The 16,564-nt window shown below is 37.9% G+C and overlaps 2 protein-coding genes across 2 annotated transcripts in view; both read left to right on the top strand.

The window, feature by feature from the left end:
* Positions 1-16,564, top strand: part of LOC138033874 (uncharacterized) — a 60,105-nt gene that overhangs the window by 37,716 nt on the left and 5,825 nt on the right. The window contains 4 exon segments of the mRNA XM_068881741.1: positions 578-1,005; positions 1,998-5,831; positions 6,804-7,343; positions 7,997-8,410. Of these exon segments, the coding sequence (XP_068737842.1) occupies positions 578-1,005; positions 1,998-5,831; positions 6,804-7,343; positions 7,997-8,410 (5,216 nt within the window).
* Positions 12,515-13,266, top strand: LOC138033364 (CAP-Gly domain-containing linker protein 1-like). The gene is made up of 2 exons (XM_068881104.1): positions 12,515-13,016; positions 13,235-13,266. The coding sequence occupies exons 1-2, from the start codon at positions 12,515-12,517 to the stop codon at positions 13,264-13,266; spliced, it is 534 nt and encodes a 177-aa protein (XP_068737205.1).

Genomic DNA, 16,564 nt, shown 5'->3' with positions numbered 1-16,564 from the left:
TATTCCCAAATCAATCGTAAACAGCAATAAACTTGAAGGTCGGGCCCTAAAGGCTCAAAGACTGGATTACTCAGTTTATCCAGTGGATAAATCGCCATCCAGAGTGCAAAATACCGGTATCCTTCACAGCGTTAAACATTGACTAACAGTTTTCGAACACGCCTTTAATTAGATGTCCTCAGAGCATTTATACGAGTTACGCGAACAAATATTTAAATCTTAGCACAGATTGAAAATGTTGGATGTGACTTATCCATCGGATAAAGTTAAACAGGTTTTGAACAGCGATCGCAATTTTAAGGATTTATAGTCCAATTTAAAAGGACAGAAAAAATAACAAATGTTTACAAAGCCATTAGTTTGCGATAAGGTAGTTTCAAAACCAAGACCATAGCCTGAGAGAGAATTTAGGTCTGATCCAAACTTTCGTTTACCGTGCCCTCGAGGTCTCAACGATTTATCATTTATTAAATTCATTACCCTTGTTCGCCAATCAAAAATGCGTAAATCACTTTAGCATTTTCCCGCGCAAACCTGTAATTTACTCACATCTGGATCTGATTGTTTCCCCCACAAGAGAATCTACTAGGCCAGATTGCCACCCTTCAAGACAAGGTCAAGTTGTTGTCAACGGATCGTGAAAATCTGGAAGATGATCTGGAAGACAAAGAGGCGGAAATTGACGACATGAAAAAGAAAATCGAACAACTTGAAACAGAAAATACGATAAACAGCAGCGATATCGTGAACTATAAGGCAAAAGTAGAGGAGGCTAACGAGGAAATAATGATGCTGCGGGCGAAAGCGAATGAAAAAAAGGAAGAAAAAATAACAAAAGAGGTGGAAGACGAGGAGTTCTCCAGTGCAGACTTTGCGAATAGAATAGAGGATTACGAGTCCATTATTGAAAATCTGAAGAAAGAAGTTTCTTCATTACAGTCACGTCTTGCTACCGAAAACCAGAGGAGCAAAGATTTGGAAGAAAAGACAGAAAACACCGAAAAGGTAATACTAAAAGATGCTTCTCTTTCTTTTGCAGAGATAGTCAATGCAAACATAGATCTCACCGTGTAACATGCATAGGCTGCAAAGAGTCCTCTGAATTTAATATAATATTCATGATCAAAGCAAAGCTCTTAAAACCAAATTATTCCTTTTCTTTTAAAAGAGGTCAAGAATCAACTTGAGACCCCGACAAGTGCTTCGAGAAGATAGGGGTTCTAATGAACAGACTAAATGAATGCGGTGGGTGACAATGGGTGACGTAATGAGAAACATCGCTATTAGTGACGCCAGACATAAAAATTATTACAAAAACAAACCATTTCCATGCGGTCCTGGTTCATTTGAATCGATTAAGGGGGTTCCTATAAGGATACATTTTGAAAAAGAAATAAGAAATAGGCTAAGGGGTGGGGTCAGCAAAAGTAATCACACAATTTCGAAAGCAATTTGGAATAAATTTATACCAAACTGCACGAAAAAAATCATGTGATTACTTTTAAGTAATGAAATAAACGAAAACATTTCTACTGAGATAGCTTATCGGGATTAAACAGAAGCAACGCAAGCCTATCACGCAAGTACTCAAATGTCGAGTCATCCAGGGCTCGCATTTGATATGCCTTATATTTCATAACTGACCATGCAATCAGAATTCTTGGTTTGCACTGACTTACTCTTTTCTGCCCTTTGTTACCTGAAGACTGCATTGCATTCTCGTAACAAATCTGCAGAATGGAGAAAAATTTTCATGTATATTATAGGGAAAAGTGGGGTCTGTCCCTTAAAATCTTTTAGCATAGTACTATTATGTTTATAACTTGAAAAACTGATTCTTTTTTTTTAATTAGAGAATATACTATTGTTGATTCCTTTATTGCTTACATTTGAAAAGAATATCGTTACATTAAGACAAAGAGCTTGACAGGATTTCAATGTAGGGATTATTAATGTTCTATTTGTTGGCTTGTTTGTCGCTAACGTCCATATTTCAGGAAAGCTTTGATTACGCAAATGTTGTGGAGGAGGAATTCATTACAAGAAACGAGGAACAGTTGGAAAGTGAATCTGTAATCTCCAATGATTCGCCTTTTATGAGAATAGATCATTTAATGGGAGACGAAGAAACATGTGGAGAAGTACAAAGGGAAAGGAATACCAACGGCCTAAATGGAGGTGGAAAAGCCATCGCGATGAAAAATGACTTCAAAACGTTACAAAAACTCTCTGAAGAACAAGAAATCAAATTGGCACGAGAAAGAGAAAGGACACGTGGTTTGGAAGAACAGATCCAAAATTTTGAATTGGAGAGGCGAGATGGAATGAGAATGTATAGAGAGTTGGAAGAGAAGTGCAATCAACTGAAAAATGAATTGGAAGAGCAAAGTTCCTCGCGAAAGGTAGCTGAGGAAAGACTTCAACATAAAGAACGAGAAATCGACACTCTGAGTAAAAAAGTAGAGTCGTTAAGTAGAGACGTGCAAGTAATAACGGAAGAAAAAGACAAAGGCGACATCCTGTACGACCGACTTGCAGAAAAGCATAAAAACCTCATGAAGGAAAAGAAGATCTTGGAGAAAGAAAAACAAGAGTGCGAGGACCTGGAAGAGTCAATGCAAACTCGGATCCATGAACTTATGAAGATGAAAGACGAAATTGAGTCTATGAGAGACAACTTACGTACCCTTGTACACGAGAAAGAGACGGTGACCGAGGCATACACCTCCCTGCAAAAAGATCTGGACAAGGTTGCTGGTGAACGGCATCAACTTGAAGAACAAGTTCGTGATGAAACTCATCGTGCTGACAGACTGAACAAAGAGCGCATTTACCTTCAAGGCAGGGTGGAGGAAATGGAGAAGGAGATGAATACGAGAGAGTTGGACAGCTCGGCTGATAAAGCGACGATAAATGAGTACAAGAACGAGATCAAAACTTTGAAGGACAAAAATTTAAACGTGATGAAGGAGATTGAATTATTAAGGAAAGAAATGGAAATTCTTCTTCAAGATTTCGAAAAATTGAACAAAGAAAGGAAAGATTTAGACATTATAAAGTTGCAAAAAGACAACGTGTCAAAGAAAGTGGAGATGTTACAGAATGAAAATCTGCAACTCCTTCAAAGAACTGTCGAATTAGATCAGATGAAAGAAAATTGTGACCGTCTCAGCGATGAGCTTGAAAGAATGAAGGATGAAAAGGATAGTTTAAAAATCTCCCTTCAAACCGAAAAAGACGAAGCTATTAAGCTGGCAGAGACGTTGAGGCAAGAAAAAATAAAACTTTATCAGAAAGTTGATGAGATGGATATCATGAAAGAACGTCTTGAAAGAGCGGAGGAAGAGAAGACCTTCCGAGAAGACCAGGTGAACAAGTTAAACGAGGAAAGAGAACTTAAAATTAGCAAGCTAAGGGAGGATCTCCGCTGCCTAAAAAAAGAAAAACAAGATGCCATAAAGCAGGTCAAACTCTTACGGGGCGAAAATGATAGGCTTCTTAAAATGGTTAACGAATCAATTAAGATAGGAGAGGATTACGATAAACTCAAATTTAGTTTTAAAAGGACGAGTGCAGTAATGGAAGATGCTTCGGATCTTAGAATAGACAACGAAACTTTGAGAAAGGAGATTGCAAAGTTGAAAGACGAAAGCAATCAATTCCTTGATAAGGTTGGAAGGTTTGATAACATGAAAGAAGAACTTGATGAACTCAGACAGGAGAAGGTAGTTGGACTGGAAAAAATTCGAAAACTACTAGCGGAGAACGAGGATTTACTGAAGGAAATAGATAAAATGGAAGGCATCAAAGAAGTTTTTTCGGGTCTTAAAAATGAAAAAGAAATTGCCACGAAAGAAATAGAGCACTTAAAGAATATGAATGAAATCCTATTGAAAGAGAAAGAGGTATCCAGTAATGACAAGATCAATCTTTCAAGGGAAAAAAGTAACCTTTTAAAAGAGAATGAAACCTTGAGGCAGGAACTTGAAATTTTAAGGAATGAAAAGGCGAAGGTAAAGGAAGATAGTGCGAATTTGAGTGCCTTGGGACCCGATAAAAACAACCTCTTGAGAGAAGTTGAGAGACTGAACGACGAAAATGAAAATCTTCTTCAGGAATTTGAACAACTCAACTCAAGAACATCTCATTTACAAAAGGAAAATGTTGAGCAGTTTGAGAGAATGAAAGAAGAGCTTAGTGCTCTAAAAAAAGAAAAGGAAAAAGATGTCCATGAATTGGAAAATTTGAAGCAAGAAAGGAACTCTCTGTTGGACAAGGTGGAAATTATGCAAAGACTGAAGGAAAACCTGAGTATAGACTTAAAGGTTAAGAGATCACTTGAAGAAAAAAATGATAGCCTCGAAATTCAACTTGAGGACCAAGCATTGGAGACAATGAAATTCAAAAAAGAATGTGCGGCATTGAAGAAAAAGATTGACATTTTAACGAAAGACCTTCAGGAGCTTCAAAATGAGAAATCTCGTGAAGAAGAACAAATGACCATTGCTCGAAGAACTGATGAGGAGAAGATAGATCTCATGATAAAGGATCATCAGTGGGTTGACATGGAAAAAAGCTCGTTTCAAGCCATGGAAAATTCCGGTGCCAAAAAAGCGGGCAAATCGAAAGAAGAGACCCGCTTGATCAAAACGTTGAAAGAAGAAATAGGATTTCTTGAGAAAGAGGTAGAAGACTTAAGTGAAGAGAACAAGGAACTTTTGCAGACCTACAAAGGCCTACAAAAAGAACATGGCTGCTTAAAAGAAGAATTGCGTGTTATCGAGGGGCGTTTAGAAGTGGCATCTAGTGAACTCGAAAGCGTAACTAGCAAAAGAGATCTTTTAGAAAAGAGAAAGGATGAATTAGAACTTGATTTGCAAGGGACAGAGCAAGAGCTTCAAGAAGTAAGAAAAGATTACGATCCAGTAAAACAACGGCTAGAACACGCAGAACAAGAAATTAAAGATCTCAGTAAAGAAAACGAAGAATTAAATCAAAACTACATTGATCTGGAAGAGAAATACGACCGCATTCGGAAAATCAACAGGGAACTGGAAGAGGATGTTGATATCGAGAGTAACAATTTTGCCGAGGCAAAAAGTCGTAATGAAGAACTCAACAAAGTAAACGCCAACCTTCAGCAGCGAATCACAAAAATGCAGCAAGAAATTTCCAAACTGAGAGGAATGTCAGAAGTCGGCGCTGGAGCAGAAAGAGCAGAGAAGAAAAAAACCACAGTTCAATCAAGAAGAGAGCAGTTAGAACCCAAGCTCATTGAGGAAGATCTCAAGTCGGGAAAATTTGGGAACGAAAGTCGAAAGCCCTGGTATCAATATCGAGCTCAAAGTGTTGACAACCTGTATGAAAATCAAACAACTATTTCTTCTCTCAAGAAAGACCTTCGTTCTTCGAAAGAGCGTGTCGACGCACTGGAGAAAGAACTTCAGGAACTGAGAGAAAAACTCGACTTGGAAATGAAAAGTGGTGTCACCAAGGTTGAGGAAATTGACATCAAAAAGAAAGAGAATGATTCCCTGATGTACGAACTTGAAAGCACTAGACACAGGCTTGTTTCCAACGTCCTTAATCCATTAGAAGAAGCTACGGTTCTGGGGTCTTTTCGAGTCACTGCTGCGGATATTTCTGCTGGAAAAAGCAAGGCCTGGACTGCCATCAAGGAACGAATTGCAACACTGGTAAGAGAGTACGAAAGATTAAGCGCTGAGAACACAAGTTTGCATATAGAGTGCTCCCGCATCAGGGACGAACGTCCAACTCTGACGAACTCCAAATCTGAAGCCTTAATGGTTGAAAGCAACATAAATCGACAGGTAACTGACTATTTTTGCATGAATCCGAAGTAAGGGTAGTAGTTAAGGCGATTTTGTATGGTAACAGATTGGGTCGGTAGAATATATGAATGCATAACTGACTTATTGAATAAGTCGGTTACAAAATAATTGAAATGGGTTTATCCACTGGGTTGATGTGGTAAACTGACCAATAAAGAAATTTGAAAGCTGACGTTTTGAGCGTTAGCCAATCGCTGGTCAATTTACTACGTTATCAACCCAGTTGATAATCCTATTTCTGGTTTTCACTTCCTCATCGACGCAGCACCGCAGTTTCTTTAGAAAGTAAACTCCTTTATACAGAATAAATGGCCGATTGTCTTGGAGACTGACTGATCGGCTGACAGAGTACGTGACCGACTAGCTGTCTTCTGATAGACCGCGCACCGGTGGCTCAGTTGCATGGTTGAGCATCGGGCTGTTACGAGGGAGGTTACGGTTTCGGAACCCGGGTTCGATCAACACTCGGGATCTTAAAATAACAGGGGAGAAAGTGCTGCCTTTGTAATTTCATATGAAAACGGTTAGACTCTCAAGTCTTTTTGGGTAACGACTATATAGTTAATCGTAGGCCCCGTCTCAAAAATATCTTTGATGTTTATAAGTTCTCTGTGGGACGTTAAAGAACCCACACGCTTTTCGAGAGGAGTAGGAAATGGAGTCCCCATTGTTGTGACTGTCCTATTCTGTCCAGCAGAAGTGACCGGCGTGGCGTGATGTCTCCAAAAAGGCTTGTGGTGTTTGAGGCCACCTAAGCAAAAACAGCCATAAGTCAAAAAGGGACTTTGCCGAGTGCTGGAACAACAACTGGCAGTATCGAGCTGATATCGATTGATACACCGACCCATCATTCCTCCCCAAAAACCTTATCGGTTAACCGATAAAAAGATACCACCTGAATAAAGTCTTGTATTACTCATATATATATTTTTTTATTATTGATAAAAACAGGAGATGATGGAATCCACCCGAAAATCCCCGACAGCAGAAGATATTGTTGGAAAGGAAAAAGAATTGCAGGCTTTGCATAAGAAAATCGCGCAAGACGAAGAAAACCCCTCTTTGATTCAAAGTAAAAACGAAGAGCTTCATCGTCAAATTGAATTACTGAAACAGAAACAGGTTGGCGATGAACAAGAAAAGCTGACACATAGGGATAAAAAGTCATTGTCATCTTCAATGGATGGAAGATTGGGCCAAAGAATGGGTCCAGAGTTTAAGGTTCGAAGGTCAAACACCATTGAAGGGACTTCAATTGTCGAAGGCATTAAAAATATCGAGAAAGAGCCAAAAGACCGTCGTCACGAACCATTCGAAAGTGACAAAACTGACAAGGGCCGAGCGATCGTGCCTCTTGAAGCCAGTCAAGTGGAAACCAGTGAAGCTCAGCGGCGTAGAAACGAACAATATGGTGACCCAACCAATGAAGGACAAATGCAAGTTGCGCGTGAGCTGGTAAACAAAAACAAGCGAATTTTTGAGTTAGAACAGGTTGGTGAGAACAAGAGCACCGGTCAATCCGGTTTTCATGAAAACACGTCACACCTGCACCAGCTTCAAAAATAATGATCTACTTGCACCCTATATCAAGAGTAAACGCCTTCGTTATGTAAGAGCAAAGCCTTTAAAACTGCGATATGTAATTTAAACGATACGTAATTAATTTAAAGCAATTGCACTGTAACTGAAAGGGGCAGTGTCATGCTTAATTTCGTGTTTTTAGGTCAAAAATGGGTAAAAATCTAGATTACTACTTCAGTTCACACGTACAACATTCCTGACCACCCAATGATAAGATATGAAATATATTTATGGCACAAAGAGCTATTAGTATTTAATCTTTGGTGTCTCTCCGAAGACACTGTCTCAAACTTGAAAAAATTAGGCAGTTTTTTCAAGTTTCAGTCCATTTCGATCCTCTCTTTCCTTGGCTGCAAACAACAAAGAACAACTTCAGTGCACTTCAGTGGTTATTGGTAACAAAACTACAGCGTTATTTTCCGGTTTTTATCGATGCAAGGACGCCTTTTAGTGGCTTTGATTGAAATAGCGTGACACTGTCCCTTTAATAGTTTTCGCTTGCCATCGTGCACGGGAAAAGCGTGGAAGAGATATTTGAACTACCTAGCTTTTTCATGTTTTAGGAAGTTCACGCTCTCCTTGAGAAGATCGAAGAGTTGTCACTTGGGAAAATATCAACTGAAAAACAATCCATTGATGTTGACGACTACAGACTAGAGATACTTCGTCTCGAAGGAGAAAACAAAAGCCTGAAGGAACTTACAAACGATGCGGCACTGGTTGCCTCCAAGAAAAAAATTGAGACTTTACAGGCCATGAACAATTTCCTCAAAAGTGAAAAAGATGAACTTGTGCTGCAAATTGCTGCCAAAAATAAGAAAATCGAGATATTGGAGCGGAGAGTCAAAGAACTGACGGATGTGAAAACAAACGAGATAAATGGATCTAAGAACGGAGTTTGTGGAGAGGCAGATGATTACATCAATGAGCTTGATGAGGAACTAGGAAAGACCAAGCATAAAGTTGCTGAACTTGAGGTGAGTGTTGTTCATAGAAAATTTATTTTGTCTCGAAGCAGAGTGAAAGTGGTCAAATCAAATCAACGATCGTAATACCCATGTTAATAATGATAATTTTTCTTTAATCATACCGGTCAATCTTTACTGTTAATACACGAAAGCGTGTATATATCGCTATTTTTACAAATCCCATAATACAATTCATTTCGAGGGGCAGGGGTTACTTGTATTAAAACAATGGATATTCAGTTCAAAACGTATTGCATTATGGGAATGGGAAAGTAGCGAATTACATCAGTGGTCTTCCAAAGAGTCATGTAAGATAGCTTAACATAAATTAAATAAGCTGTCTATGATAAAAAAAGAAATGCAACGTTTAAAGAGAAAAATAGGTTAAACAAGCAGTAATCAGAAATTAGGAAGTGCGTTCGAACTGAAGAAGAAAGAGATCAACTTTATCACGCTATTCTATTGAACAATGTAAAGAAAAACAATAGCTGGTTTCCAATAGGGGCGTGAGCTAAATATAAAATTTTAAAATTTAAAATATACTTAATATAGTAACAATCACGACTAAACTATTCATGCATTAAATATAACCCTAATAAATAGAAATTTATTACCGTGACTAAAACTATTCATGCATTAAATATAACCCTAATAAATAGAAATAGAAATAGATTACTATATGACATCTGGTCTATAGGTTGAAGCTTATCAAACGTAGCTAAAGTTTCACAATTACGTATTTCATCGGGTAAGAAATTCCAGACCCCAGCACCATTATTGCTAAAACTCTTCTTCAAAAACCGTCAGTCAATGGAAGGGCCAGCATATTATCAGCGTTCCTTAGATGATAACTGTCGGCTGAACTCGAGTTCCTGAAGATATTCAAAAGCCTCACCGGGGCCAAGTCATGGAGAACCTTAAACATTTGCCTTGTCTTAATATGAAATCTGCGTTCGCTTAGTAAACTCCAGCCAAGATGACGTAGGGCTAATTCAGACTGTCCAGCCTCGTTTTAGTAACGCAGGATTACCCTAGCGCATCCCCTGTTGAGTTTCTGACGCCTTTCGGCTAATACACTTCCCAAAGAATCCCAAACCTCGCAGAAATAATCAAAGAGAGGCATAATTAGAGCACAATAAACTGAAACAAGTACATCTCGACTTGCAGATTTAAATCTCTAAGCACTTATTCCTGCTGTAATCGTTTTAGTTATTTCTTCAATATGCTTGCTCCACATAAGAGATTAATCGATATACACTCTAAGCATTTTGGTATCTTTGACTCTTTTGATCGGATCACCCCCTATAAATACACTTGGTTCAAAGGGAAGCTTCAGTAGCCAGTCCTTGACGTGAACCGATGAGAATATACTCTGTCTTCGCAACATTAAGGCTAAACTTATTTGCTTGTAGCCACAATCTAATACTTTCCAAGTCTTCATTAAGTCGATACTTTTCCCACAGGCTGTTAAGCTGGTATTGTCAGCAAACATTTGGGGTGTGGTGTATTTTTCAGACAATTTGGCAAATCCTTAATATATACCAAAAGGCCTTCCTTTCGTTGAGATATTCAAATCCAATAATTAGTTTACATTTTGACTGAGAGGATGGTAATGTTGCATCAAATGGCAATTTAATCTAGATGCATCCCAAAAACAATTTGATGTTGGTATGTTTTGTGGAGGTTGTGTTGGTTTTGCAGTTTATTGTCACATTTAAACCCCGGGATTTACACATTCTATTGATCCAACTTTTCTCTGCTAGCAGAGGTTTTAGATGGGGGCGGGACCGTGAGAGACTCGGGTAGCAAGAAAAGTAGTATCTGTCTGAAGAAAAAAATCATTTTTACTTATTGATTATTTAGCAAAAGTTAAGAAAGATGAGAAAGTGGGCTTATAGTCACTGGGAGCTTCAGGTAGTGTAATAAATCAACTTGAAATTTGATGAACAGTAACGTTTAATTTGATGATTCATTGTAACGTTTGCTATAAACCGTAACGACGTTTTTGGCTACGTTCTCTATTCAGGTATATTCAATGTAGTGTCGTGGCAAAATCGAATGAAACAAATGGTACAACGCCTTTGAATGAACGGTTATAACCTGTTGTGTTGTAGACGTAATTGAATTTCATATTGTATTCAACATGCTAAGTAATAATCAGCCAACGATAACATTTCGTAGCTTGGCATTTTGACATATAGCTGGACTGTAAATCGTTTTTGTGATCAATCATCATGCCTTATTAAAATGTAGCTGAATAATTGCACTTCGTAAGTTGACATTAAATCTTAAAGCATCTAATTAACAGACTGTAGAACGTTTTGGTTACATTGTCTATTTGAGAAGAAAAAATGCTCCGAAGTCATCTTATCAATTTCGAATGGCCGAAAGCAATATATTGGTAAATTAAAGTGTCACAACTCCGAAAACAGAGAGAAGTTGAACTGAAAAGTTGCAACATGAACAAATCACACCTTGATACTACTGATGAACCAAGGTCGAGTTGCAAAGACAGCTCTCCGATGAATTAAAAAAATAGCCTCAGTCATTATCGAATAAATAAACACAATTTCACTTACCTCGGGGAGCGGAAAAATTCTAAAGATACGCTCCGACAACATGAGCAAATCGAGCACATGTTCTGAGACTGCAATATTTTTTTGACTAAGTCACGCCGTGTGGGCTCGAGGCCCTTGCACCAAGTCGAGGCGAGTAGTCAGCCTCAAATCGACTCTTGCTTTGCTCGAACGCAATAACAAGTAGATAAATAAGTAAATAAGTAATAATAATAATAATATGCTAAACAAGTTTTTTGACTTTCCATCGCATGTTTATTTTACGAAAGAACTCATTACAGTTCACAGATCTTTCCCGGATTTTGCAGAAATAAAAGTAGTGAATGAAGAAGGAAGAGGAGACTCAGTTGTATTTTTATTTTTTTTTTATGACTATATAGGAACGCACAACTTTATTGTATTTGTGGAACGGCGTTTTTACAGACCGAGTTAGTCTTAGATTGATTTTTCCGCGAAACCAGACCTTTCTAGCAAATCACAAGTCTTAGGGGACTGAGAATGGTCACTTGTGCAAGCCAAATCTTGTTCAAGAACTCGTCTAATATATAGATTTAGCCAAGCCTAAAAGCGGAGCTCCCGGGTTGTTTATTATTACTGGCTGTAGGATTAGTGAAAATAAAAGGCTTTGGAACTGTCCGCCTTTTGGTTTTCCCGGATATTGTTTAATTATGTCATTTTCTTCGCTGCCTAACTAGTGAATTCCACGGAAAAGGAAAGAAGCCATTTCAGAGACCACTGTCAAAAGCCAGCGAATAGGAATCACGCTAAAATTAGAAATCACAGACGTACTATAGCTCGTGATTTGACAGATCGTCTTTGTTGGTTCAAGGTCAAACAAGGAGTTTTATTAATGTACTTTATTCCACTTTATCTCCGAAAACTAGATCATTTACATTTGTATGTATTTCGTTGAAACACGCCAGCTTGACTTAGAGCCAGAATCGGCTAGAAAGGACAAACTTCAAACAAGATCTCCAACCTGTAGGTGCTCTAAACAAACTTCTGAAAACACACGCTGGTGATATTTCTCCTTACTTTTACGAGAACTCATTGCGATTACATGTTTATAACATAAGCGCCAAATTTTCTTGATACTTGTCGAGGCACATCGAAAAACAGTTAGGCAAACGGAGTAAAAAAAACCTCTTGTTCGCTCGCATTTTAAAGCCAAACAAACCATCAACATATCAATTATTTCTGTCCAAAAAGAGTACAGATGATTGTTATTTAATTCCAGTTGAGAATAAAAATTCGGGTTTCCATCGAGTTTCATTCCTGAGCAAATGAAAAAACGACTGAACCACTTTTTAGAAATATGCATCCACTTGAAATAACTCATCCGTAGAAATGACAAACGGTTCAGTGTCCAAGAAAAGAATTCGTGGAGTAACTTCTTTCACCAAGTTTGAGCTATTTGGGGGTAACCTGGCCTTCGTCGAAGGCGGACGTGTTCTTGCTAGCTCATTTAGATCAAATTCAAAGCTTGTAAAATAATGTAATCAACGAAGGCTGCTTGGCTTTCATTCGCTTAAATAACATGGGAAAAGAAGACGCCCGAGCCGATAGTCGCAAACGGTTAAGGGAAAGCGGCTCACAGACTGACGGGGAAGATGCGTTCGATGAAGCCGACGGCCATTGTCTTAGCAAACTAGATGAAGTCAGTGAAAAGCTTGACAAAGTGCTAACAAGACTCGGCGAGTTAGAGGCTATGCAAGGTAGAGTGATAGAATTGGAAAAAGAAAACAAAAGTTTACAAGAAAGCCTGAACATCGCTCAAAAAGACATCGTCGACCTGAATTTGTCTTCAACCGCCACGTGTGCAACACTGGAAACCCACGCAAAGAATCTGGAAGACCTCAATGCTAAAATAAAACATCTTGAATGCCGCAACATCAAGTTAGAAGCATACACAAGACGTGAAAATTTAAAAGTGTTTAATGTTCCAGAAGGAAGAGGTGAGTCAACTTCTGCTGAAGATCAATTAAAAAAAGTGATGCGCGATAAACTTAAGATCCCAGAGGAAGATATCGAACAAATCCGTTTCGAACGCGTTCACCGCATCACTACTAAGAAGAATACCAGTCGAGGACAGAACTCCAAACCTAGGCCTATTATAGCTAAATTCAGCTTCTTTCAAGACAAGGAGTATGTTTGGTCTTTTGTTAAAAACTTGAAAAACACCAACATTTCAATTGCGAATGATTTCCCCCGGGAAATTGATGAAATACAGAAAACGTTATATCCCATCTTGAAAAAGGCCAAACAGAGAAAGCAAACAGCCTATTTTAAAGTTGATAAGCTAATTATAAACGGGCAAATCTACAGAGGTGAAGAAACAACCAATCTCCCATACTATGGTCTCATTATGGACACAAGAAACAGCGGAAACCAAAGCCAAAGCGGTCACAGCGCGACAGCACATCTATAGTTTAATTTAGTTTAAGGTTTATGTGTGTAATAAGTGTTAAACTACTTAACCCTTCTCGTTTAATTAGAAATGTGAATGCTCGGGAAACTTCTTACTTCATACGTTACTGTATGTTTTTTTGTTGATTTATCATTTGTTTTATGCGTTTATTATCGGTTTATGTGCATTATACTTTCTTGCACTCTGCTATACCATCGTTTTCATTTTCGTTTTATATGACTTCTTCTATAATATCACTCCCCCGATTCAGCTACAATGACCGATCATTCTCTTAATCTACTATCTCTCAATGCGAGGGGACTAAGCAATTTCAGAAAAAGGCGAACAATTTTCACGTGGTGTCGGAAACGAAACTCGGATATAATATTCCTGCAAGAAACTCATTCGACATTGTCAACACACTTAAAATGGAAAAACGAATGGGGTGCAGAACTTATTTGCTCCCATGGGAGCTCAAACTCTCGAGGTGTTGCAATCTTGATCAAAAAAGGTCTTGACTGCGTTATTCACTCTCAGATTGTAGATACATCGGGGAGGTATATCGTTCTTAAAGCCGCTATCAAAGATAAAATGTATGTTCTTGTAAACATTTATGCACCAAACAAAGACGAAGACATCATTAAATTCCTCAAAAATGTGTTAACTAAGCTGCAGACCGAAAATTTAGATTCAGAAGAAAATATTGTGATTGGAGGTGATTTCAATTGTCCTCTGAATCCTATACTGGACAAAAAAGGTGGCATAATGACACCTAGGAAATCTGTGATAAATTCCATCAATGATGTCCAAAGTCAATTAGATCTTGTAGATATATGGAGAGTTAAAAACCCACAAACTAAAAGTTTTACCTGGAGTCAACAATTTCCGCCGATATTTTGTCGCCTGGATTATTGGTTGATCTCTAACAATTTACACGACTGGGTCAAAGCCACAAATATAATCCCCGCCATCAGATCTGACCATTCTGCTATCTATTTAGAATTTGGGAACGTGGACAAAGAGGCTAAGGGTCCTGGGTTCTGGAAGATGAACACCTCCATATTGGAGGATGATGAGTACATTGATGACCTTACAAAAATGGTACCAATTTGGATCACGGAAGGCCGAAAAGAACTTTCAGACCACCGTAACATTTGGGACTGGATAAAATATAACATAAGAGCTCATGCTATAAAATATTCCAAAAAGAAGGCAAAGGAGAGAAACGAAAGAGGATCAAAACTTGAAAAAGAATATACTGAAGCGAAACAGGTTTTCGAAACGAACCCCAATGATTCGAATGGCGACAATTTAAATGCGGCTAAGGATAAGCTCGAATCATTTTATGATGAAAAAGTCAACGGAATAATAATCCGTGCCCGAGCACGATGGCATGAACACGGCGAGAAAAGTACCAAATACTTCCTAAACTTAGAAAAAAGAAATCATGTAAAAAAGCATATAAGGAAACTAGTAATAAGCGGCGTCGTAAAGACAGATCCCTATGACATTCTTCACAAACAAAAACGTTTTTATCGAGAGTTATACAAAAGTTCAAATAGTGATGCGGAAAACCGTCGGAACATTGTAAAGTTTCTAGAGAATTTGAATATACCTCAATTAACCGAAGAACAAAAGTTGACCTTTGAAGACAAAATTTCAGCTGAGGAATGTTACAATATCCTCGAAAGCTTTCAAACCAACAAAACTCCTGGGAATGACGGAATTCCTATAGAATTCTACAAAGTGTTCTGGCCTTTAATAAGCGATCCTTTTCTTAAATGCGTGAACGAAAGCTTTGAAAAAGGTGAAATGTCTTGTTCTCAAAAACAAGCGGTAATTACTCTAATAGAAAAAAAAGGAAAAGATCGTTCATATATTGAGAACTGGCGTCCAATCTCTCTCGTAAACGTTGACACAAAAATTATGTCTAAAGTGATCGCCATTAGAATTAAAAATGTTCTTCCAAACATTATACACCACAACCAAACTGGATACGTGAAAGACCGATATATCGGCGAAACAATTAGATCAGTTTTCGATATTATGGATTTCGCTGCAAAAGAAAGTATCCCGGGACTAATGATATTTATTGATTTTGAAAAGGCATTTGATAGCGTAGAATGGGAATTTCTTCTCTATTGTTTGAAATCCTTCAATTTTGGCCCTAATTTTATCCATTGGGTCCAAACGTTCTACAGAAAAATACAAAGTTGTGTGATAAACAATGGACTTTCATCTGAATATTTTAATCTTGAACGTGGGGTACGGCAGGGGGACCCGCTCTCTCCTTACCTCTTTGTAGTTACTATAGAAACATTAGCAATTGCGATTCGACAAAATAAGGATATCAAAGGTATCTCTATTGGGAATGAGGACTCAAAAATTCTTCTTTACGCAGATGATACGACAGCAATACTTGCCGACACAAGCTCTGCTACTGCTCTTTTTAGGTTGTTAGATGAATTCAAGATTGTCTCTGGCTTAAAAATTAATTGTTCCAAAACGGAAGCTATGTGGATAGGTTCTTCAAGGAACTGTAAAGCACAGCCTTTTGGAATTAAATGGCCTAACGAACCGATAAAAGCTTTAGGAATTTATTACACGTATGATCAAAAATTGCTTCTTGAAAAGAATTTCATAGAAAGATTAGACAGTATTAAAAACCTGACTAGAATTTGGTCCTCTAGAGGACTTTCTATTTATGGCAAAATTACACTTATCAAATCTCTATTAATTCCGAAATTTGTTTATGTGTCATCTTTATTACCTACCCCAAAAGAATTTGTAAGTCAGTTAAACCAGTTATTATTTCAATTCTTATGGAATGGTCCTGATAAAGTCACACGCAAATCGGCGATAAATGAATACTCCAACGGAGGATTAAAGATGATTGATTTTGATAGCATGATAATATCGCTTCGATTGGCATGGCTAAAAAGAATAGCTAGCTCAAATGATGGCACCTGGAAAAGGTATTTGACACATCATCTAGAACGCTTTGGCGGCCTTTTCTTGTTTCATTGCAATTATGATGTTAGTATCCTTCCACTGAATATTTCTCTATTCTATCTAGAATTACTGCAGTGGTGGTCGGAATTTAGAGATACGTTCTCTTCAGAAAAAGACTGGCGTTATATTCTTTGGAATAACAAACAAATACTCATTAATAATAAAACA

This window comes from Montipora capricornis, chromosome 14 (assembly GCF_036669925.1).
Source record: "Montipora capricornis isolate CH-2021 chromosome 14, ASM3666992v2, whole genome shotgun sequence".
Classification (NCBI taxonomy): Eukaryota; Metazoa; Cnidaria; class Anthozoa; order Scleractinia; family Acroporidae; genus Montipora; species Montipora capricornis.
Note: the sequence above shows the minus strand (reverse complement) of the source record. Positions and strands in the feature narration are given on the sequence as shown.

What these genes read in the sequence shown, in the direction of transcription:
- LOC138033364 (XM_068881104.1), top strand. Translation starts at nt 12,515, where the DNA reads ATGGGAAAAGAAGACGCCCGAGCCGATAGTCGCAAACGGTTAAGGGAA. An exon ending in GGAAGATATCGAACAAATCC is followed by an intron (nt 13,017 to 13,234) that starts GTTTCGAACGCG and finishes ATCTTGAAAAAG; the next exon opens with GCCAAACAGAGAAAGCAAAC.